At 51.4% G+C, this 22,408-nt stretch overlaps 1 protein-coding gene across 2 annotated transcripts in view; it reads left to right on the forward strand.

Moving 5' to 3' along the window:
• The window catches only part of AKAP1 (A-kinase anchoring protein 1), a 33,679-nt gene extending 11,716 nt beyond the window's left edge, over positions 1–21,963 (forward strand). The window contains exons 1-11 of one of the 2 annotated variants that reach the window (XM_004747345.3): positions 1,071–1,261; positions 7,945–9,556; positions 12,061–12,194; positions 13,783–13,909; positions 14,494–14,621; positions 16,437–16,614; positions 18,013–18,163; positions 18,602–18,669; positions 19,965–20,038; positions 20,263–20,325; positions 20,902–21,963. In XM_004747345.3, the coding sequence (XP_004747402.1) occupies positions 7,969–9,556; positions 12,061–12,194; positions 13,783–13,909; positions 14,494–14,621; positions 16,437–16,614; positions 18,013–18,163; positions 18,602–18,669; positions 19,965–20,038; positions 20,263–20,325; positions 20,902–20,976 (2,586 nt within the window). In that variant the 5' untranslated portion in view covers positions 1,071–1,261; positions 7,945–7,968 and the 3' untranslated portion in view covers positions 20,977–21,963. Of the gene's footprint in view, positions 1–1,070; positions 1,262–7,944; positions 9,557–12,060; positions 12,195–13,782; positions 13,910–14,493; positions 14,622–16,436; positions 16,615–18,012; positions 18,164–18,601; positions 18,670–19,964; positions 20,039–20,262; positions 20,326–20,901 lie in introns of those variants that run through there. The other variant, XM_004747343.3, reaches the window with a different exon arrangement.
• Positions 21,964–22,408: the final 445 nt, after the last annotated feature.

Here is a 22,408-nt window from a genome sequence, read left to right on the forward strand (position 1 = left end):
CAGACTTTAAAGTGCCTCAAAAGTACAGTCTGTCTGTTTCATTTCTGTGTTCTGCTGTGCTTTGTACCCTGTAGGTGCCCATAAATATTTGTTGGGTGGAAATGACCTTAGGCCTTTATGTGATTTCTGAGTTGGTCATATTCTTCCATGTGCCATTTGGGAAATCATTGTTTCACCTGTTGCTCTGCCTACCTGAGGTGATGGTGTGAAGGTCTGCTTGCCTTACATGGTCTTTTCTGAAGGTGTGTGTCTTCATTAGCTTTTTTGGGTAAGATTGTTGTCAGAGCACAAGTTCCTATCTTTTGGGCAGTCTTGGGTAGTGTTCCGTGGTCATGATCGGGAACTCTGTGTACCTGGGAATACTTCCCTGGCACCTGCTTTATCACTATCCTCAGAAATCTGTCAGAATTTACTGGTAACGCAATCTGGTGGCCAAGAGCTAGGAATAAGGGACAGGATGGATGTGAAAACCATGTGAAAGCTGCATTCCTACCCCCCTCCCCCATGAAGCAGTGGGAAGACCTTTGTAGAAAATGCTGATTTCCCCCCATCTCCCCTTTATCATTTGAAACCTAATGAGACTGGACCTGTCAGGTGTTACGTCAGCAGAATAAGGGAGACTGGGCATGTCACCTTTGTATGGAGTTCTCTTTTTTACCAAGTTTTCCAAACTGGGAGTTAGTTTAATTTGTAATTGATCTAGAGGAGAAACAGCTCTTAATTTGAGACCATGTCCTAAGAAGGGATTTTTCGCTTCTGGCTCTTCTTAACCTGGAGTTCCTGGGATTGGGCTTTGGGTCTCCATTTTGCCTGGAAAAACCTTCACTGAGCAGGTGCTCCCACCCAGACACTACTGGGTTAAGCCTCCAGTTTCCTGGAGAGCAGCCCAGGAAGTGTTCTGTGACTTCTGGACAGCTGATCTACTGAGAACAGGGAATAGGCCTGGGCAAGGCATGGTGCCTCACCTGGCCGCTCTGTGGGGCCATCACAATGAAGGGTGGGGGGAAGTATGGGGCAGGACCTCACAGCCCCACTGTGAGCTAATTTGGAATCTTTAGGGTGCCAGCATGAGTCACAGCCCACACAGCCCCCTACGGTTGAAGGTAACAACTGTTTGAACATCAGGGCTGGGCTGAGAGCTACCTCCCTGAGGCATGGCTCCAGTACTCTGATTCCCGGGCCCCAGCCATGCTGCTGAGGGGGAGTGGCCCAGCTTACCATCGGCCTCACCCTCAGTGGCAGCACCAGACTGCCCAACAAGGTAGGCTTTGGTTTTCACAGCATTCACCCAGCTCTTGTGTTTATTTCTGGTCTGCTGGGAACACCTCTAGGACTGTGCTTTCTTGTAGCAAGCCACCAGCTGTATGTGGCTATTTAAATTGAAATATTAAATAAAATTTTAAAATTCAGTTTCTCAGTTACACTGGTCACATTTCAAGTGAGTAAGTAGCTGCCAGATAGTCTCCACTTGGAGATCACCCGGGCGTTTGCCTCTTGTGACCTGCTCTGCTTTGGCCATGTTTCAGCTGCTGCCTCTTCTTCCCATTGCCTTGAGTAAAGGTCAAACTCCCTTTTGTCTGGCCCCCTACCAGCTCTTCAGCTTTGGCTCCCAGGACTTGTTCTGCTCTGTCTGGATCTTGCTGCTCCCTTCCATCCCCAAAGGCATCTTGGGTTTAGAACTTTAATTTATGTCTGTAACCCACCATTGCAACCTGAGCAAATTCTGACTGCCTCTGATGCAATCTTGTTTGGGTTCTGTTTGCCTGCTTCTGAAATTGGGCTCAGGTGTGTGAAATAGGACATTGGTGGAGGTGTGTGAGAGACGCACACAGATTCTTCAGTATGCATTGTGAGCTTCTGGTGGACAGAGTCTTTTCCTGACAGCAACTTAAACCTATTTATGTGTGAATTATTACATGAGTGAATGTATGTGTGTACGCTCAACCTGATGAGGAATCAGGTAAACCCATCCTGTAGAAACCAAAAGGCCCTCTTGTGGTCTTGCACAGACCTCCGTGTGTGTGGTCTTCCTCCAGCTGACTGGTGGAGGTGGAGTGGGAAAGGGGGAGGGCGAGGGGGACTTGACCTGGCCCACAGCCATCTGCTCTTTGAAGGCAGTGGCAGCAAGTCCCGGACTTCAGGTTCTGTATCATGTAGCTGTTTCCTGTCCCTTGAAGACCGTCTCAAGGGGAAAAGCCCTTCAGCAACAACTTGATGGGCTGAGCATTCTAGAGATGGACTGGGTTGAACACCTGGGGAGAGTCTTTGGTGATATGAACACATAGGCCTGGAATAATGGATATATTCATATTTCCACTTGGAGCGGGCATTACCTAAAAGACTATTTAGATTGCTGAGTGCATGTGACTTCACTGACCAGGCCCAGGTCCGCACTGGACTTGATAGCCGCTTGGCTCCCAAGTGCTTGTATTGATGATCAGCTTTCCCGTCAGTTAACTACATGAAGCTCTTTTTTCCCCCACAATAACTGCAGCCAAACAGGCTTAGTCACTGGGACCCACAGTTTGTACTGTTCCCAGAAATTTATTTTCTTGTTTAGCAGAAGGCTCTAGACTGCAGTAACTGGGTTGGTCATCGGTGCTGGGAGTGAGGCCATTACTTCTCCAGAGGTAAGTTCTTCTGAGAAGCCGCAGGTTCCTCTGGGAGGAAGGAAAGGAATCCTTTTAGAACCCAGACAGAGCAGGTGAACCTAAGGCTTTGTGGGGCCACAGCACGTGCCTGCCTTCGGCTCTGTGTGACCACTGGGCAGCCAGCCAGCATGCATCTATTTCCGGGCAAATGGACCCGCTAAAAATAAGCAGGCAGCTATTTAATCCCAACAGATTCAAAATAGACACGTCTCCTCCCCGCCAACCCTCAGGCAGGGCTCTGCATCCTTCTGCAAGGCTTTTCTCTGGTTTGCCAGAGTGTCTGGGGCCTCGGGAGGGGGAGTCCCTGGGGGAGGTGATGCCTTCAGTTAGCTGTGAGTGTGAAGGCTTGTAGACCAATAGTGTTAAATGCCACTTATATCTTGAAGTTTGGTTTTTTTACAAAAAACAAAAACCCAAAAACCGGGGCAAAGAGAGCAACTCGAGAGTCTGTTCCCAGAGAAGGCAGATAGGCTGAAGCGCACACACCTGTGCATGTGGGCCTGCATGTGTATGCGCGGGTGAAGGCGGCTGTGTCTGAGAATTCAGGACGGGCTGGGGCCTCTTGCAGCACCTGCCCAGGCCTATCAGACCATATAAAGCAGGGAAAATGGCACTGTATGGATTCACAAGAAATCCCTTTGACTGAAGTGAGATTGGCTAAGGTAGGAGCCTTGGAAGTGAAGGGCTGAAGAAGGGAGGGACTTTTCAGGACTGGGGGAAGTGGAGGCTTCAGTCACCAGGTGCTCCCAAGTGGCGCCTTTGGGCAGCAGTGCCTTCAGTGAGTCCCAGCAAGGCTCCTTTAGGTGGGCCAGCTGCTCATCCTATAGGCTCTTGGCCCTGTTCCTGGTGGAGATGACTGGTGGGTCTAACCACAGTCCCCAGGTAGCAAGGAAAAAGACAAAAACCTGCCTTCTCCTGCCTGGGGATCTCCTACCTCTTTCCTCAAGTTGCAGGAGCACTTCAGTTGGGCAGTTCCTGTCCCCAGAGGTCTGCATGGAGGAGCAGGAGTCCTGTCTCCTGGCTCTCCAGCTCTAGTCTGAGGGCAGAGTGGTGGACACTGGGGATCCGGGTGAGGCATTCATTATTCTTTGGGTTGGGGTTGGGTGATGCCTCAGGGTACCAGTGTTGAACCTCAGGGACCCTCATGCCACAACAGCAGGAGGCATCTGGCTTGGCAATGGTGCTGAAATGGTTTCCTGAGCTGTAATTAGCCACGTAGCTGCAGTTAACTGTCTGCAGAAGGCTGTGGAGGGTGGGTTTGGGGGCTCAGAGCCTCCATCTCTGGGATACTAGTGGGCCGGGGTGGGGAGGGTTAGGTGGGTGTGTGGTGGGGGTCTCCTGCCAAGACACAGGGCAGTGTTGTGTCCCCAGGTGACTGGTCCTGTGCTCAATGTGAACCTGGTCCGGGAGAAAAAGGGATGAAGTGGGGCTGGGGAACAGTGACCCGGATCGGGGGCAGGCAAGGGGGTACGTTGTAGTGTGGATCAACTAGGGTGTAGGACCAAAGCCAGGCTGGGAGGGTATGCTCGAGTGTGGGCCTCTGATTTATAGCCCATTCCTGGGATCTCCAGAGGTGAACCAGGGTCAACTGCTGGGTCCTTAGGATTAACTTCTAGTACCAAAGGGGTGGGGGCTTCTCCCAGCTGTTTTGAGAGGCAATTTGTATCTTGGGTAGCAACTCCCTCCTTGCACACCTCAATTTGAGTTTGGCCTCGTACCTTTGTTAAAACCGGAGACTGCCCTCTATAGGTTGTTCTACCTTAGGATTCTTTATCTTCCTCTCTACCCCATTCCATGGAATTTTGTTCTCCAGATCAGAGAATTGGTAGAAGACCATGGAATCAGAACTATAAATCCTGCTGAAATGAGATTGACTAGTTAGTAAGGAATCAGAATCTAAATTGGCAAGAGGAGAATACAAGTTGAGATCCCAGCCACACTTTTCCTGTTGCCTTTCACCTATTGGGTGGGGCTGATCTGACAGTAGGCCACATCACAGTCATACTGCTTTATCCTGAGCGCACCCTTCCCCCAAAGCCTCTGTTCCTGGGGATTTTGTTTTTATGTGGAATTTTATTTTATTTTTATGTGGAAGACCTTGACTGCAGAGAAAATACTCTAATGTCATCTACCACTTCTTCGAGGCTGTGCACTTTGTTCAGGAAAGTGAGTCTCTAACTTGAGTGTACATTGGAATCACCTGGGTTGGGGGCACCTGGCTGGCTCGCTCAGTGGCACGTGCAACTGTTGGTCTTGGGGTTGTGAGTTCAAGCCCAATGTTGGGTATAGAGATTACTTAAAAATAGAAAAATATTAAACAACCACCACCCCCGGCCAAACAAACCAAAAAACCTGGTACCTTGGTCTCATTCTCAGAGATTATGAATTTAATTGATTTCGGTGCCACCTTGGCCTTGAGGTTTTAAAAGCTTCCCAAGTGATGATAAAGTGCCACTAAGTTGGAGAACTGCTGAGAGAGAGAAGTTTAAATCTCTCTCCCCAAAAGGAAGAGATTTTTATCTTAGGTTAGCAGATAAGAAAAAAACTACTGGAATTAATAAATGAGGTCAGTAAGTTTGTAGGATACAGGATCCGTGTGCAAAACCATCTCCTCTCCTACAACTGGAAGGCTTGGCATGTATCCTTCCCGGTTTTCAGTAGGATTATGTGGATGTAGACATTCCATGGATGGTGGTCTGCAGCTTTTGTTTTTGGTGTCACGGCAGTTTTTCTACATCCGTATGGGAGATCAGCCTACTTCTCTATCACTGGTATGTCCATGGATTCTGCAATATATTTAGCAGTGAGTCTCTAGAATTTTGTTTTGAATGATGCCCCAGTGAACTTTTATATAGGCCTTTGCCTATGCAGAATTTTTTTCTCCTTTTTTTTCCCCCAAAGATTTTTATTTATTTATTTGATGGAGAGATTACAAGTAGGCAGAGAGGCAGGCAGAGAAAGAGGAAGGGAAGCAGGCTCCCTGCTGAGCCGAGAGCCCGATGCGGGGCTCCATCCCAGGACCCTGGGATCATGACCTGGGCCGAAGGCAGAGGCTTTAACCCACTGAGCCATCCAGGCGCCCCTAGAATTTTTTTTTTTTTTTTAAGAGAAGATGGCAGGTGTGCGGTTTTTAGGTCATAGTTATAATGTTTTAAGAGCAATATGAACTCCCCCTTTCCTTAATCCATGTGCTGCCTCATTTCCTCAGACAAGTTAGTGTGTTCCAGACTTGACGTGGAATAGAACCCGACTGCCAATCCTTGACTATATGACCTTGAGCTTTTTTTTTTTCCGAAGTATTTATTTATTTGAGTAATAACTATACCCAACATGGGGCTCTAACTCATGACCTCAAGGTCAAGAGTCGCATGCACCACTGACTGAGCTGGCCAGGTGCCCTGCTTGAGCTTTTTCTTTCTTTGTTTTAATTAAGCAGGCTTCACGCCCAGCATGGAGCCCAACTCAGAGCTTGAGCTCAGGACCCTGAGATTGAGACCTGAGCTGAGATTGAGTGGAACACTTAACCGATCAAGCCACCCAGGTGCCCTGCTGGCCCTGAGCTATTTTGACCTTGATGATGGCAGTACATTCCAGACCAGGTGGTTGAGGATTAAATGATACAAGGGAGAACACCTAATGGGGTTCTTTGGAATCTAAAGTTGTGAGGAGCGTCATTAAACTTTCTGCCTGGAGGGATTGATAGGATCTTCCAAGCCTGGCCACTGCTTAGCTCTGCTTGATATTTTTCAGTCCCAAAGATTCACTTTCAGATATTAACAAGAAGGTTTATGGCTTTCCCCGCCCCCTCACTTTGGGGCAGAACATGGTTCCTGTGTTCTTCACTAACTGTAATGTGTTTGTGAATCCCCTGGGGGTCTTATTAAAATGCATCTTGTGATTTAGTAGGTCTGGGCTGGGGCTCTGTTTCTAGCAGGTTCCCAGGTGATGCTCAGTGCTTCTGGTTCATAGACCACCCTTTAAGAAGCAGAGTCCTAGAGCAGTGGTTCCCAGTGGAGGCATAAATCCAAACTAAGCACAATAAAGCACAAATCCAAATTAAGGTATAATTTGCAATATCAGTGGAGGATTTTTGGTTTTAAGAAGGCTTGTGATTTTTGCAGACAGAATAAAATTTACTGGCATGGGAGGTAGTGAATTATAAGCATTCTAAAATAAGTCTGTCACAAACCTCTAAAGAGAGCTAACCCAGCTTTGCACAGCACTTAATACATATCTCAATTAATCCTTGTACCAGCCATGTTTTATGAGCTGTGACCCCATCTTATGAGGAAGAAAACTGAGGTTCCTATCTCCTTTATGTGTCTACTGCCTTCTCCTCTCCCGGATCCAGTTGACCTAGGTGTCCAGGTTCCTGTCGCTTGGTATCTTGTTTCTCCTACTCCCAGGATCACCTGGGAACACAGATTGGTGTGTGTGCCTTGCAGACCTCCAGGGTTTCTCTGTTGCCTACAGGCTAAAGTTCAGACTCACAGTGAGGCCCCAGAACCCTCACTGAGTCCACCAAACAGCTTGATTCTTCAAGCATGACTGTACCTTCATGCCACTGTCTGTTTTGCTGGTCTGTCCCCCTGGAACCTCCCCCTCATCCCTTGGAAATCTTACTCATCCTTGGTCCCAGGGCTTTCTTGCTGCATAACTGTTTCATTGACTGATGATTTTGTGGGCGATGTGAGGGACATAGATATGTGTGGTTTCGCGGGTCCTTAAAAATACTCCAGCATCCGGGTGCCTGGGTGGTTCAGTCAGTTAAGCATCTGACTTGATTTTGGCTCAGGTCATGAACTCTCAGGGTTGTGAGATCAGTGGATCCCGTCATGCCCTGCATTCAGCAGGGAGTCTGAGATTCTCTCTCCCGTGTCCTCTCTTTCCCTTTCAAAAAAATCCAGAACAAAACCAGAAAACAAAACAAAAAACCCTCCAGTGTCACCTGAGTAGATAAGTGTTCTGGGAGTTCAGAGATCTAAAACACTAAACACGCTATCCCCTTGGGGGAACATGGAATTTGGCATTGAGAAGTGATGAAGGAAGGGATTTGGGTCCAAGAGAAGGCTCATCTTGTTTGAAGGGAGTGTGTGTGGATGAGGGAGCAGAAGGGGGCTTGTCTCCCTGCCCACCTGCTTCAGGTGGACCGTGCTGTGGGTATGAGCAGGGGCAGGGAAACCCCTTACAGGGGCAGGAGAGAGAGAGAGCAGCTGGTTGTCTTGCTTGTGTCGTGGCATCAAGATCCCCCTACTTGGCTCTTATAATATCCCTTTCTTTTCCTCCTCTCCAGGTATAATTTCTTCAGGCCTCCAGGATGGCCATCCAGTTCCGTTCACTTTTCCCCTTGGCATTGCCTGGAATGCTGGCAGTCCTCGGCTGGTGGTGGTTTTTCTCTCGTAAAAAGCATGTCAGCAGCCAGGACAGACAGGTGGAGGCCGGCGCTGTGGAACGGAGGGCTGGCTGTGCCATCAAAGAGCCACGTGCCCGGGAGGACCCCTGTCCTGGAGTAGTGTCCCCGCCCCCCAGCATCGGAGCCCTTGCAGAAAAGGAGCCATCAGCTGTGAGCAAGCCTCCCTCGGAGCCCCCAGCCTTGCTGCGGCCACATGCATCCTGTCGCCGGTCTGAGTCCTCCGGCAGCCTTCCAAACATCACAGATACAAGATTGCGGCCAGGAACACGCAGAGATGACAGTGCAAAGGTGGAACTAGCCCTGACGGGTGACGAAGCCGGGTCCGTTCCTCCAGAGTGTCCCCTTCCAACCCCAAAGAATGTTCCTTTCCCCCACGTGGCGACAGAGGTGTGCAAGCAAGAGGCGCTGTTCAGTGCGACGGGAGGGCGGGGCTGGCAGGGCCAGGCTGCAGCCCCCCAAGAAAAGCCAAGAGAGACGGGTGGGGCTGAAGGCACTGGGGATGCAGTGTCTGGAGAAAGCCTGCCTGAGGAGAGTGTGTTGTACCAGGAGCACGACTCCGACTCAGAGATCTGCAAGGCGCCCAGTCCTGGGGAGAAGAGGCAGGACAGACCGCCGCAGACGGAGGACGATGCTGTGGGGAAGCTGTTGAGCAGCCTCATCGAGTCGGCTCATGCAGAGCTGATGGAGGATGACGAGCTGCGGGCACCCCAGGTTGGCGACCGAGCCGGTGACGCAGATGGTGCCGGGGGGCCGGGCAAGGAGGAGGCCGTGGAGCAAAACGAGAAGATCGAGCAGGCTGCCTACCAGATCATCTCCAGAGTGATCTTGGAGGCAACTGAAGAGGTGCTGGCCACCACCGTGGGCAGGATCACAGATCGGGTGTATCAGGCTTCAGCTGGTCAGCTCCAAGGGCAGAAGGAAGAGAGCTCTGGGCCAGTCTGCCAGAAATCTTCTCCGGGGCAAGATGCCGGGGAGCCCGCTCCTGCCACCGTGGAGCCGGAGGCGGCCTCTGGTGCAGACGCCACCCTCCCCTCGCCAGGCCTGCCCACAGAGGACCTGCCACCACCAAAGACCTATAAGAGCTGCCTGAGCAGCCCTTTGTCCAGTCCCACCAAGGATAGGAAGCCAAAGAACTCCGCACACCACATATCCCTGGCCCCCTGCCCTCTGCCAGCCGTCCCCCAGGGAGAGTCACCTGATGAAGCCAGTGTCCTGGTGCAAAATGCCGGGTGTGTCCCCTGTGTCCCCTGCACTTCTGACAGTGGCCAGGATGTCCGTTCAGTAGCCTCGGAGCAGTGCTCGGATTCCACCAGCACTTCAGGGCTTGAAGACTTGTGTACAGACACCAACTCAAGCCCCAGGAGCAAGGCCATCTCCCCGCCGCTGCCAGAAAGTACTGTGCCCTTCAGCAATGGGGTGCTGAAAGGGGAGCTCTCAGACTTGGGGAATGAGGATGGATGGACCGTGGATGCAGAAGCAGATCATTCGGGAGGTAGGAGGGTCTTGGATGGTCCTCTCTTAGAGGAAGGAGTGGGGGGCGGTTCTCCTTTGTTCATAGGCAAAGGCTGCCAGTCTGCCTGTCCCTCTGCTACTTGTGCAGTAGTAATGCTCTTCAACTCCGTGTCCCTGTGGGCCTGCAGAAAATCGGGGCCCAGCGTAGCACTGGTGGGTAACTGAGAAGTTAGGCTCTCCTGAACCCCCCAAAGCCACAGGAGCTGTAACTTGGTTCGGCAGCCGGGGACCATCCTCAGTCCTCCCAAAGGAGCCAGCTCCGTGTTGGGTTTGGTGGTTAACCTCCACCTGACTCTTTTTTCCTCTCTTAACCCTAACCTCTTAAAGGTTTTTATAACGGAGAGGCCTCCTTAGCTTTAATTCCCAAGTACCAAGAATGGGTGTGAACTTTTTTTCAATGGTTTATTTCCTTTTAATCATGTGCTTGTTCCCATGTCTTCACCTGCCTTCCTTCTCCAGAAGCTCTTACCGGGTAAGTGCCCAGAGAGCGGCCACAGCCTTGACACTTGAGGGAGGCTCTCGCTCTCCTGCCTTGTTGTCGCCACTATTCCTCCGCAGAGAGCCTCCGCCATTTACTTTCTGTGCAGCTGCAGTTCCGTCCCCGGGAAAGAGGGGCGCTTTGGTCACGAAGTGTCCACTGGGGTTTCGAGTGCTGACCCCAACATAGGCAGTTCAGACCGCTCACTTACAGGTCAGCAGCTCCTGACCCTGGTTTTGCAGCTACCCTGGGGTATTTTCAGTTATCTCCTACAAAGGGGCCGTGAATTCCCCATGGGGGTCTCTGCCTTGCTTGTCCAGGAGCCACTCCCTACTGCCTCCACTCAAGGAGGCTCATCTAAGGGTTGGGAGTCTTTTGTGGGAATTTGACTCCTTCCAGCCACATCTGGTGTGTACCCCACACTGTATTTTGTCATCTCTGAGATGGCTGTTGATTCCTGTACCTCTAAAGGAAAGAAAACTCATCATTGTGATCATGATCATAGAAGGCCAGAGACTCAAAGATGCATCCAGATTTCAGGGATGTTAGAATGTTGTTGTTTAAAGATCTTAACATGAGTAAACAAAAATTTTTCTAAGAATGGAGTTTCCCTTTATCCGCTGGCCCTCTGCTGAGTTAAGCCCATTAGCCATGTCCTACCACCGGCAGATGCAGCATGGCAGCTGCTCAGGTGTGGCGAAGGCCTGGAGTTGAGGCCTCGAGGGAGAGCAGGCTGGTGGCCGGGAGGTATAGGGACCACAGACCAGGGGCTGCCAGTGCCAATCACTCGGCACTCGTGCAAAGCACAGGCTCCCGCCTCCCCCGCATCTGCACCCGAGCGTGCATAGCCCTACCTGTGGGTGAGGAAGTTGGAACCTAGGAGCTTGGGGACTGCCGACTGAGGAGGCTGGCCTGAGCGCACAGCCTGCTGGAGTCTAAGCCACTTCTGGGTATCCCTGGGGTGACCCATATCGGCCAGTCCTATCCAGGGGAGGCAGGGGCCCCTGATGTTGAGGGACAAGGCCATTTCGAAGGTGACTTATCCTTAGCTGGGGACAGAATCTCTTTTAAGTCTTACTCTGCATCCAGACAACATGTGTGGCTTGGCAAAGGATTATGTCCAGAGTTTGGAGAAACCATGTGGATAATAACCTAATTAGTAGAATCTCAGGAGCAATCTATTTCTGGCAGTTAAGTTGTCCCATGTTTAAGCCAGAATCCTTCCTCTTGAGCTGGTCTGTAACCTGTGTTTTTCCGGGATAGCCCCTTGGGAGTGGAGCAGACCACATCAATGCCAGGGTCCTGCTTCCTGCCCTGTCGTCTGGGGCATGAACTTGAGTCTTTTGACCAGGGGGGTAAAGACCCACCATGAGCCCCGAAGAGTATGCAGAGGTATACAAGTCAGGCCTCCACAGAGGAAGAGGGGGGCCTCCTTCATTTACTCCCAGTAGGGCTCCGGGCAGGATAAGAATGGGGCCCTTAGACGAGCCATCAAGGAAGAACTCTTCTAGCTCTGCTTGACTGAAGTTCACAGCCCATGAGCCCACGCTGGGCGCCGTGGGGGACTAGAGTCCCCTGGTCCGAGAGGCTGGCGCAGTTGAAGGGTGTGGGCTCGTTGTGACTGGCTGGTCTCTGTGGAGGCCAGCCCTGATAGCTGGCTCGGGGGACCATGTGGACCTGTTGGCCTGCTCCCCCACCCTATGGACCCCCCCTTCCCAGCTCACCACTTGTCTCTGCTCCGGCAGCTGTGACTGGGTGTGGCTGCCAGTTCAGCAAGTGGGGCTGTGAGTGACAGGCTAAAATTAGGTGTATCTACACCCCCAGTCCTCCTTTCATTGGGGTTGTTCTAATAAGCCTTCTAGACTTCGGGTTGACAGTCACCTGCCAAGCTTGAGGAGGGGGTGTGGGGTGGGGGCCTCCTGGGAATGTGGATTTGGAAGTTCTGTGTTACTGACGGCTCTTAGCTGGCGTCTGTATGTCTGTGCATGCTGCTTCCTCCCCTGCAGGCTCGGACGGGAACAGCATGGACTCAGTGGATGGCTGCTGTGGGCCCAGGAAGACTGATAGTTTCCAGAATGCCCAAGTGGGCTCCAGTCCTAAGAAGGTGGACCTCATCATCTGGGAGATCGAGGTGCCCAAGGTAAGGGCTGCAAGGTCCACGGTGCCTCAGGCCCAGGGTCATCGGGCTGAGTGGGGAGGGATAGTAAACCCAAAGCAGCCCCCGAGTGAGCCAGAGGCTGGAGGGAAGAGGAGGCCCACATTCAGCTAGGGCCTGAGAGCTCCCTGTGATGTGAAGGGAGGGACCTGTTCCTGTTCTCATCTCCTTTAAAACTCGCAGGCTACTCACTCTTCCCCTGGGCTTCCTTGGGTTTGCTGGAGCTCCGATCTGTTTGGAGATGCTACCAAAAACCAGGCTGAGGACGTGGGCCAGCCCAGAGTCCCTTTGCTGTGCCTGCTCAGAGCTCCCCAACGCAAAGTATATTTGATAATTGAGCACAGCATAAATCCGTATTTCAGAGAGCTTGAAAAGTATAGGCATGTAGGAAGAAAATAACAAGCTGCTCTAATCTCACCCCCGGGAGTGACTGTGAAGACGTGTGTTTCCTTCTCGTCTTGCACCCTGTGGTTTTTAAACAAAACTGAGATGATGGTGCTCTAATTAATGCTTTTAAATATTTAACAATTTAATTTTCCTGTGTTATTCTTTGAAAATATGATTTTAACTGCATTATTCATTGTATGAATGTCAGTTTACCTCACCAGTCCTCAAATCCAGGGTACTGAGGTAGTTTCGAGCTTCTTACTGTTGTAACTTAACAATTTTATTGGCTTGATCTTGATGTTTATCACCGGGGCTCAGAAATAATTGGCAAACTGAATTCTCCTGGGCACTAGCTCCCTGCTGCCGTGGAGACTTGGCTTGCTGTGAACCCTGGGTTAGGTAGGCTGCTTTGACCCCGGGGTGCTGGCTCCCTTGGTGTTTTCTCCCCCTGTGACCCCGAGAGCCATCATGCCCTCTTCCCCTTTAGTCATTGCAAAGGGCATGGGCAGACAGCTCTGTGTACCAAGCAGCTATGTCCCTGGTAGCTCTGCTGGGGTGGGGTCATTTGGGATTGTCTCAGAGCTTGTCTTACTTACATCATGGCTAAGTTGGGCTGCTTCTGTCTGCCTTGAGCTCTTGGCACGCCGGGCACTTCTGGAAGCCTCGTGCTCTGAAGGCCCCGGGCTACTATCAGTCGGCAGCAGAAGCCCAGAGGTTCTTTCTTCAACTTTTATTTTCAAATGGAGCCTCTCTATCTTCGAGTGTGGATAGACTTGAAGAGGTCGGAGAAGTCGTAAACCCACCCTTGTGCTGGTAAAACCTCTCCTAGTGTAGATTTGGGAGGAGAAGATGCTGGCTTTGCAGTTCTCTGGGTGTAGGCCAAGTTGGTGGGGAAGAAAAGGGAACTGCTGAGTCTGGGAGCTAGACTGTGTAGTTCAGCACTTGGTAGCTGTGTCATGTTGGGTGCGTTCCTTCGTCTCCTTGAGCTCGTTAACCTCATCTGTGAAGTGGTGATAAAGGTATCTGTTTCAGAGCTAAGCGCTCAGAACAGTGGCAGATGAGTGCTGGCATGTTCATAGTTAATGATATGTTTGAGCTTGGCCTTGTGTAAAACAAAGGTAGTCTTTGGGAACGTAGGGAATTGGTTTCCCATTAACACCCCCAATTGTGTCTCTTTCTCTCTCAGCACTTAGTTGGTCGGCTAATTGGCAAGCAGGGGCGGTATGTGAGTTTTCTGAAGCAAACGTCTGGTGCCAAGATCTACATCTCAACCCTGCCTTACACCCAGAACATCCAGATTTGTCACATAGAAGGTCAGTGGCAGCTGCTGGCCTGGGTTTCATGGTCTTGCCTGAAATGTAAAGCATTTGAGTCCTAATTATTGGAACTAAAAGTCCCCTTTTTGAAATCCACATCTCTGAATAGACAACTGTGCTTATTCCCAGGTGAAGGGAGCCTGGGATAGGGGGGTCTTCTTCAGCCCTCCTCTCCAGTTCAGCTACCTGAAGGAGCCTCGGCTCCCTCCCCCAGATCTTCTGGCCGGGAGAGGTGTGAGCACTCAGACGGGCAGGTGGGGTGGTCGGGGTTTATGGTGCCTGCTGCTGCATCCCGTCAGAGAAGAAGGTGATCCCCTTTGGTTGGTGAGGGCAGCTCTTTCCCATCAGCTAGCCTTCTGTTGCGTTCAGAGGATGGACACGGCAGCAGAGAGGTACCATTTGAAAGGTCAGTGGGTTTCAGGCCTCATTAGATGCCTTTCTTCTTAAGGCGAAACTTGGCTTTTTGGCACCTTAAAGATATACCTTAACTCTAGGAAAACTGTGGGGTGGGGATATGTATGTGAGTTTGGTTTGCTGTTCATCACACCCACTGTGACTCTCCTGCCTCTGCCCCCGTTCAGGTTCTCAGCATCATGTAGACAAGGCGCTGAACTTAATTGGGAAGAAGTTCAAAGAACTGAATCTCACCAATATCTACGCTCCTCCACTGCCGTCACTGGCACTGCCTTCTCTTCCAATGACTTCCTGGGTGAGCGTGCGCCTAGGGGACCAGACCAGACCTTCTTGTCTCCCTTTCACTCCAACCTGCCTCAGATAAGAAACTCCCAACACTGGGCCGAGAAGGCCAGAGTTCATTGATGCCTGTGACCTTTCACCGCTGGCCTCTGGTCAGTTTGGTTCTGCTTCTAGCCTGTGCTCTCTGTGGCTGGGCTTTGGGGCTGAAGTGCTGGTTCAAAGCCAGATGTGTCTCTGTCCCCAATTGGAAGAGCCATTCTTGGACTCTCCTGCCCTGGCACCTTTTGTGTCTTCAAGGCATTTGCCTAGAAAGGAGTATAGTCTATACAGGAGACTGGGTGCACCCAGACTGGCTTGGTGATGTGTTCAGAGTCCCAGACTAACACCTCGGAGGCCTGGGTGGGACCCACCCTTGTGTGTTTGGATGGGCTTGGAGTGGGTCCTTGTGTTCATTGCTCCTAGTTCTAGTCTAGTGGTGGCCCTGGTGAAGGAATCCCTTCCCCTTCCTTCTCACAGGAGGTACCTGGACTATAAAGGAGAAGAAATTCTCCCCACCCGGCCCCAGGCAGCCAGGTGACTCTTTGGAGGGAAAGCTAACATGTTGACGCCCCTGTGTGCTGGGGTCTGTGGGCTTTCTGGGGCCTGTCCCTCAGGATCCCGCAGCATGCCCACAGCTCTGCTTGAGCCGCCTCTTCCCGGGAGAAGAATTGTAGGGCTCTGTAGGCCAGATAAGATGACGGCACTTCACACATGGGCCGGACGTACTGCTTCCGGAGAACTGTCTCCCTGGGGTTGGTTTGGGAGGGTTGACTTCTTGGTTCTGTATCTTGCCCCCTTCAAAGAGTTTGTGCTATTGGGGGAGGGGTGGGTGTCCTGTTACTTTCCTCTGGATACTGGGGAGTGGCCTGAAGCCCATTCCATGCTTTACTAATGAATTCTAGCATTTTCTCCCCAGAAGGCTTGGACCAGCCACGCTCTTTAATTGTAAATAATTGAGCAGGTGGATGGCTTCCTTCCCTGGTTCTCTGTGTGGCTTGGTGGAACTGGAGAGGAGGTCGCAGCTGCCTTTCAACTAGCTGCATGGGGAAAGGAGGGAGGTCAGGACTCTTAGTCAGAGACCTGGCCACGTGACTGGAACGTGGCCTCTATATCCTCCTGTCGAGGGCACCTAGTTGTTGCCTGTAACTTGGGATCAGGAAAACGAGTGTCTAGGGTCACGTCATTTTTGAGAGCAGTCTTGGCCTCTGCTAGGGTATTAATATGGGACCTGACCACTGAGCAACCCACATTCCACATCCCAGAGTAGGGGTGAGCTGGGAGGTTGTCTGTGGAGGGCAGAAAGGAGGAGACAGGATGACTCAGACTGTTGGTTTCTTGCTGGCAGGAAAGCAGAGTAGAGGGACCCTGTGGGACTTGGAGCTCCTGGGGTCAGCTGCAGGGCCCAGGTTGCTGGCTATGGACCTGGGGCCTGCCTACCTCTTACTCTCTGGTGCCTTGTTCTCCATGGCCCCTCATTCCTTGGCCTCAGGAGAGGCCTTTGCCCAGGCCCCTCCAGGGCATCCACAGCTGGCTCCTCCCTGCCCTGCAAAGAGGCCTCCTCTAGAGGTGATTCTTAGCATTGCAGGAGAAGGGCCGCAGGTTCCACACTTGCATGGCTGAGGTCGTTGTACTTGGGCTTCCTCCATTTGGGTGCCATATTGCTTTGGGCTGCCATGCCCTTTCCAAAGATATGCCAACTTAGAGGCTTGCCTGGAGGCCTCAGGGCTTATGTCAGACATGAGAAGAGAAGGATTACTGCAGTGCCTTTTGCCCCTTCCCTTCCTGACAGCTCATGTTGCCTGACGGTGTCACTGTGGAAGTGATCGTGGTCAACCAGGTCAACGCTGGGCACTTGTTCGTGCAGCAGCACACGCACCCTACCTTCCACGCGCTGCGCAGTCTGGACCAGCAGATGTGCCTGTGTTACTCTCAGCCCGGGATCCCCACCTTGCCTACCCCCGTGGAAGGTAAGTGCTGCCCACAGGTCAGTGGGGAGCCCTGGGCTCAGTCAGGCTTTTGGGGGTGGCCTGTGCTGCCCTTGGTTTTGACCCAGGAGGAGGCTGTCCCAAGATCCTTCATTGGAGCAGCATCCCTGAGTTCTTGCTGTCAGCGTGGAGTTACTCTGGGCTGAGTTTCCCGGCTGTCCCAATGGAAATGGTCTTCCCACTGGCTGACAGAGTCCCATGGGGTTAAAGTAGATTTTTGACACATGAGCTCAGATCTCAGCTCTGCCATCTATCTGTTGAGTGGGGCGGTGCCCTCTTGTTTCAGGAGTCAGGGTTGGATTGTATGTGTGTTATATGTAAAGTGCCTGATCCAGATGATGGTTCTCGAAGAAGCTCCTTGACGAGCCATAGACTCCTGCTGTGGTGTGTCTCACCTCCATGTGACAGATGAGAAAATGGGCCCTCAGGTCTGGTGGCTGGCCCAGGTGATCCCTGAGCAGGAACGGGGATCTAAACTCAGTTGTGCTCCTAGGTCTGTGCTTTGTCACTCTTAACTTATTGCCTTGTTGGCAGGAATCTAATGTCCCAACATCTCTTCATCCACCCCAGCAGGGGCTTCTAACCTGGAGCACCCTGATGGTTTTAAGGCTTTAGGGAAAACTTTGAAGATACCTGTATTAGAAATAAGGATTTAATTATCATCAGAGTCTCTTAATGTTACTTCAATTCACCAGTGAAGACTGAACTGGGGTTTAAAAGGTGACTATGCCAGGGGCTCCCTGTAAGGGTCAAAGTGAGGACATAGTATGGTCAGCTGTGTGAGCAGGCCCTCACCCCAGAGTTCCATCTGTCCTGTCCCGGCTGCCATGGGGGTGTTGGTGACTGCTGGCGCACTTGCTCCCTGGCCTTGGCTGCCTGGGACAGCTGTGCTCTTGGTGCCTTCCTGAAGCAAAGGCTAGAAGAGGGGGGCTTAAGCCTGGGGATCTTCTTCTGATCAACTTCTGAGTTGGCATAGGCCAGAACAGGCTCTAGGTACCAGGTCGACAAGATCTGCCGTACTCGGAGGTTCTTGATTTTTTTTCTGGAACTTTAAGAATAAACATCCCATTCCCTGAGTTTTAGATAGGCTCCTTCTGGTCAATCCTTGTCCCTCTCAGGTTTTAGTAAGTTTCAGAGTAAATGGATTTGGAAGACTGCTTTTTGGTCTGGAGAGCTTTTTGGGTGGCATACATGGGAGGCCAGATTTCCCGTGTCCAGGTCCTTCCCTTGGCCAGTCTCAGGCTCCATGGAAGCTCTGGAGACTCCTGGCCCTGTGGAAGCACAGGCCTCTGAGAAGTAGCATGGGGATGTGGGTAGCATCGACTGGGGTGACCCTTGGTGCCCTGACCTATGCCCATATGCTCTCTTCCTGACCTGCAGTAACGGTCATCTGCGCTGCCCCCGGCGTGGACGGTGCCTGGTGGCGAGCCCAAGTGGTGGCCTCTTATGAGGAAAGCAATGAAGTGGAGATCCGCTATGTGGACTACGGTGGATATAAGAGAGTGAAAGTGGACGTGCTCCGGCAGATCCGGTGGGTCAGCACTCCTCAGACATGCACACTCTGTGTGTGTCAGGGGGTGTGGGATTTCTGCAGAGCTGGCTTAGTTCTACCAAGCCTGGGACATGGGTTGACTCTTTCGGCTGCCTATTCTGGTTTGGCAGAGCCTGATAGAGACAGGCTGCATTGCTCGCCTCTGCTAGAAGGGCTGGTCTTGTGGCAGAGGTCCCTCGAGTATCCTTGGGCAGAAGTGGGGCAGGCTTCTCTCTGGGAACTTGATGCCAGGAACCCTTCTGAAGTCAGCCTGCAATCGGGCATGCTGGAAGCTGCGGCCTGCTGCCCGTCCTGTATGCCTCTGCTTGGCTTCATCTTGGGTTTGGTGAGGACTCAGTGTTAAAGCACCAGGTAAATATTGGCCTGAAATGGAATCAGCCTTCAAGTTCATAAACTGTTCCTTCCTTGCCTTTCTAGATCTGACTTTGTGACTCTGCCGTTCCAGGGAGCAGAGGTCCTTCTGGACAGCGTGATGCCCTTGTCAGGTAACAGATGGGGCCTCTGACATGGTGGGAACTGTGGTTGAGAGTAGGTCTTTCTCTTTGAGAACCTTCTTTTGTGCCCGGAGGACTTAGGCTAATACAGCTTGCTGCCTCTGTCAGAATTTCTGATTTGACCGTTCAGCGCCGAGGCCCGAGGACGTGCCTTTCTGGCCAGTACTCAGTTGATGCCAGTGCCGCTGGCCCATGAACCACCCTTTCAGGACCACTGTTCCAGACTTTACCCAGGCCATCAACTTTGAGACGTTTCTAACTCGGGCACTTTGTGGAACATGGTTGGGACCTAGGGTCCAGCATCTGTGGTCGAGGGGTAGGTGTGGAGGCATGCTGCACTGCTCAGCTGGGCCTCAGCTCCCGGGCACCTTGGGGACTGTGCTGACACTCACCTGTGTGGTATCCTAGACTGACCCTGTCCCCAGACAGAAGGGTACTGACAGAGTGATCCGGGGCATGTTAAGTTAGCCTTGCTAGTGTTTTAAACCCTCTTGAAAACGGGATAGTATCTGTCCTTCAGGGAGGCCGAGGGAATCCCATAAACCCAGGAACTGGGATGTGGACGGTGGTCAAGTTGCAGCTGCCGACAACAGGGAATTTTGTATTTGTAGGTGATAGTCCAGCTGTGCCCCACTCTGCTCTTATTGTTCTGGTCCATGTACAGAAAGTACACTGGGGGCCCTGCAGGCTCACTGGGGTCCTGGCAGCCTCCTCCTGTTTTCCTTTATTGCTCTTACGCAGTTCCCATCTCCGCAGTCTGTCCAAGCCCAGCCAAGGGGTCCCTCCTCCATCAGGCCTTACGCAGACCTCCCTGACCCGGCCTCTCCATCCTTGCTGCCTCTTGCCTCAGCTGTGCGCTTGTGCGTAGCTGCGTAAGCAGACGGAGAGTGCTGCCCCCGTGCCCTGCCCACCAGTGGGGGGCTGCCTATTCTGTGCTCTGTGGCCCCACCTTTGCCAGGTGTCACTGCCTCACGCGAGGAAGGTTCGTCCTGGTCAGCACCCAAATTAGATGGTGGCAGTGACTGTGTTCCCCTTGAAGGCAGAGTTTCCATTCCTTTGCTCGTGTCCCCCAGCAGGTAGCCTGTAGCAGGGCCCCCATGAGTGTGTCCGCTTGGAGCCCTATGGAGGCTTGGCTTCTGTTCCTGCCATAGGTGGTTCTTCCAGACGAAGTTCCCCGGGCCCTGGCAGCATCCGAGGCTTCTGGAAACACCTGGAAACTGTGTGAGTGACAAGGGTGCTTTGCCTCCGTGAAAGCCTAAATGGTGCTTTTCTCTTTCCTTTTAAAGATGATGACCACTTTTCCCCTGAAGCAGATGCAGCCATGAGCGAGATGACCGGAAATACTGCGCTGCTGGCTCAGGTGTGTGTCAGGGGCAGACAGGCTGGACAGGGTCTGTCTGACGAGCCTCCTGCTGGCTTTTGTGCTATGCCTCCCACGGCCTCTGTTATCAAGGATTTTGGATTCTTTGACCTTTGAATTCCTTTCTCCTTTGTGGCTTGGGCCCTGGTTTGGTCAGCAGTCTTTAATGAAGGGTGCATGGGGTAGCTTTGTAACATGCTTGCTTTCTTCTGTTCTGTTTCTAGGTGACAAGTTACAGCCCGACTGGCCTTCCTCTAATTCAGCTATGGAGTGTGGTTGGAAATGAAGTAAGTTCTATGCTTTTCTTGTAATTTATTGGCCAGCAGTCATGGATGGATTTAGAGCTGATTCTGCCACTATCTCCTCTTGAGCTAATCAGGGCTTATAACTAACCAGTGGACCCCACTGCCCCCCACCCGGGGACATTTAGCAATGTCCGGAGATGTTTTAGGTTGCCTCATTTGGGGGTGGTGATGCTAACAGTGCCTGGTAGTTAGAGGCAGGGTGGTGCTGCTAAACATGCCCCAGTATACAGAATAGACCCCACAACAAAGTGTCAGTGGTCCTTCCGGGACCTAGAACCTTTCTGGACCCTGTGTCCAGTGGGTTTTCCCACCCCATTTCATGGTGCTCATGCTTAGATTTCTCTAGTATACTGAAAAGCCTGCCCTCATGCCAACAGAATGTTCCATAAATACCCCTGTTCGCCTAGAAGAGTCCTGTCCCCTATCCCCACCACAATCTTCTGGTACTCGTAGCTTGCTGTGGTCTTCTGGGACCTGGAGCGGGAGGACCCTCGATGGCCTTGACTGCTGGCCCTGAGGTGCAGTGGGCCGAGCTTTCAAGGGAACTTTGTTTTCCAGGCGGTGTTGATAAACCGGTCGCTGGTGGAGCGAGGACTTGCTCAATGGGTAGACAGCTACTACGCGAGCCTCTGACCCCCGTCCCTGACAGACGCTTCTGGAGTCTTTTTGCACTGTTGAAATTGGGCTTGGCGCTGAGGCAAAGACATTACATCAGAATAACAAACGTTGTCTTCCCCAGAAAGTTGTCTTTTTTTCCCCACACTTTAGTCATGTTGAGAAGTTTTGTCTCTGAGACAAGGAAGGAACCATGGGTTCTTTCAAAAGCCATAAGATGGTGTTGAACAAGCCAGTCAGTTTAGCCTGGTTCCAAGCCTTTAAAAAAAAAGAAAAAATGAGAGTAAAACGGTCTCAACCAGGTTGTCCTCTGCCACCTCCGTTCCCTTCTTCCTTCCCACCTCCTCCCCTCACTCAGAACCAGACCAACCGCAGCAGACGGGCCAAGGGATGTGTTGCCTGGGAGGGTTTCTTTTCTTTCAAAATCTTTCTTCAGGGAGCAAGACATGAAATCACTAATTGGTATTGATTACTTGTACAGCTTATGTCAATGAATTTATAATATTTAACCAGTTTTTATAAACTTCATCTAGGTCTCTAGGAAGGCAGACTTTTTAATGCATATGTAAATATGAAGCAGTCAGACCTCCTGCCTTGGTCGGTGGTGGAGGGGAATGTTATCTTGCCAAGCCTGGTTGTAATTTGTAACCATTTTCTATTTGTGCAAACTCTGTAAATATATGTTTAAAAAAATGTAATATTTTGTATAAGATACACTGGAGAACAAAGGGAACTCAAGATTTTTTTCCACACCCCACATCATCTGTGAGCAGAGCAGCTGTCCCTGCAGGTTCCTCCTGTGGCTTCCTGCATACTGGACAAGGTGACTGTAGGGGATAGATTGTGAGCGGGGATTTTTTTTTTTCCTGTAAAAATTTGTTAAAAAAAAAAAAAAAAAACCAACTCATTTGAATTACCTTCCCGTGGTGTGTTTGATTCTTTTTATAGACTGGCTTCAGCATTGTGCCGACATAAGAAAGTAACTTATATAAATCTTGAACTGTATGCACTGTAGCTTTGAGTCCCTTTCTTCCAGGGTGAGAGGGTTGGGGTGGGGAGTGAGGTGGTGGTGGTGAGTGTGGTGGGCTGGAGGGGCCCTTCTAAAGAAGCCCTAGGGCTCTGGGAAGACCAATTAGCCAGAAATTTCCTTTTTTTTTTTTTTTCCTCCCTCTCCTTGCCCCACAAGGTGGCAGCCACAGGACTCTCTGGCTTCCCCTAGTGAGAGTCTCAGAAAGCCAGGCCTGAGTTTAAAGCACTGGCTTCCATAATTCTTTGGGCTGTCTCAAGAGATCTTTGAAGTTCTGTCCTCTCTTTTGGTGTAGGAACAATTTACACCTGCATGGGGAGAACAGAATGAAGTTTTGAGTTTTTAAGGATTTATTTTACAGAGAGTATGCGTACAGGAGGGAGGGGCAGAGGAAGAGGGAGAGAGAGAATCAAGTAGACACCC

The sequence above is a fragment of the Mustela putorius genome, unplaced genomic scaffold (assembly GCF_011764305.1).
Source record: "Mustela putorius furo isolate JIRA1106 unplaced genomic scaffold, ASM1176430v1.1 tig00003962_pilon_pilon_pilon, whole genome shotgun sequence".
Classification (NCBI taxonomy): Eukaryota; Metazoa; Chordata; class Mammalia; order Carnivora; family Mustelidae; genus Mustela; species Mustela putorius.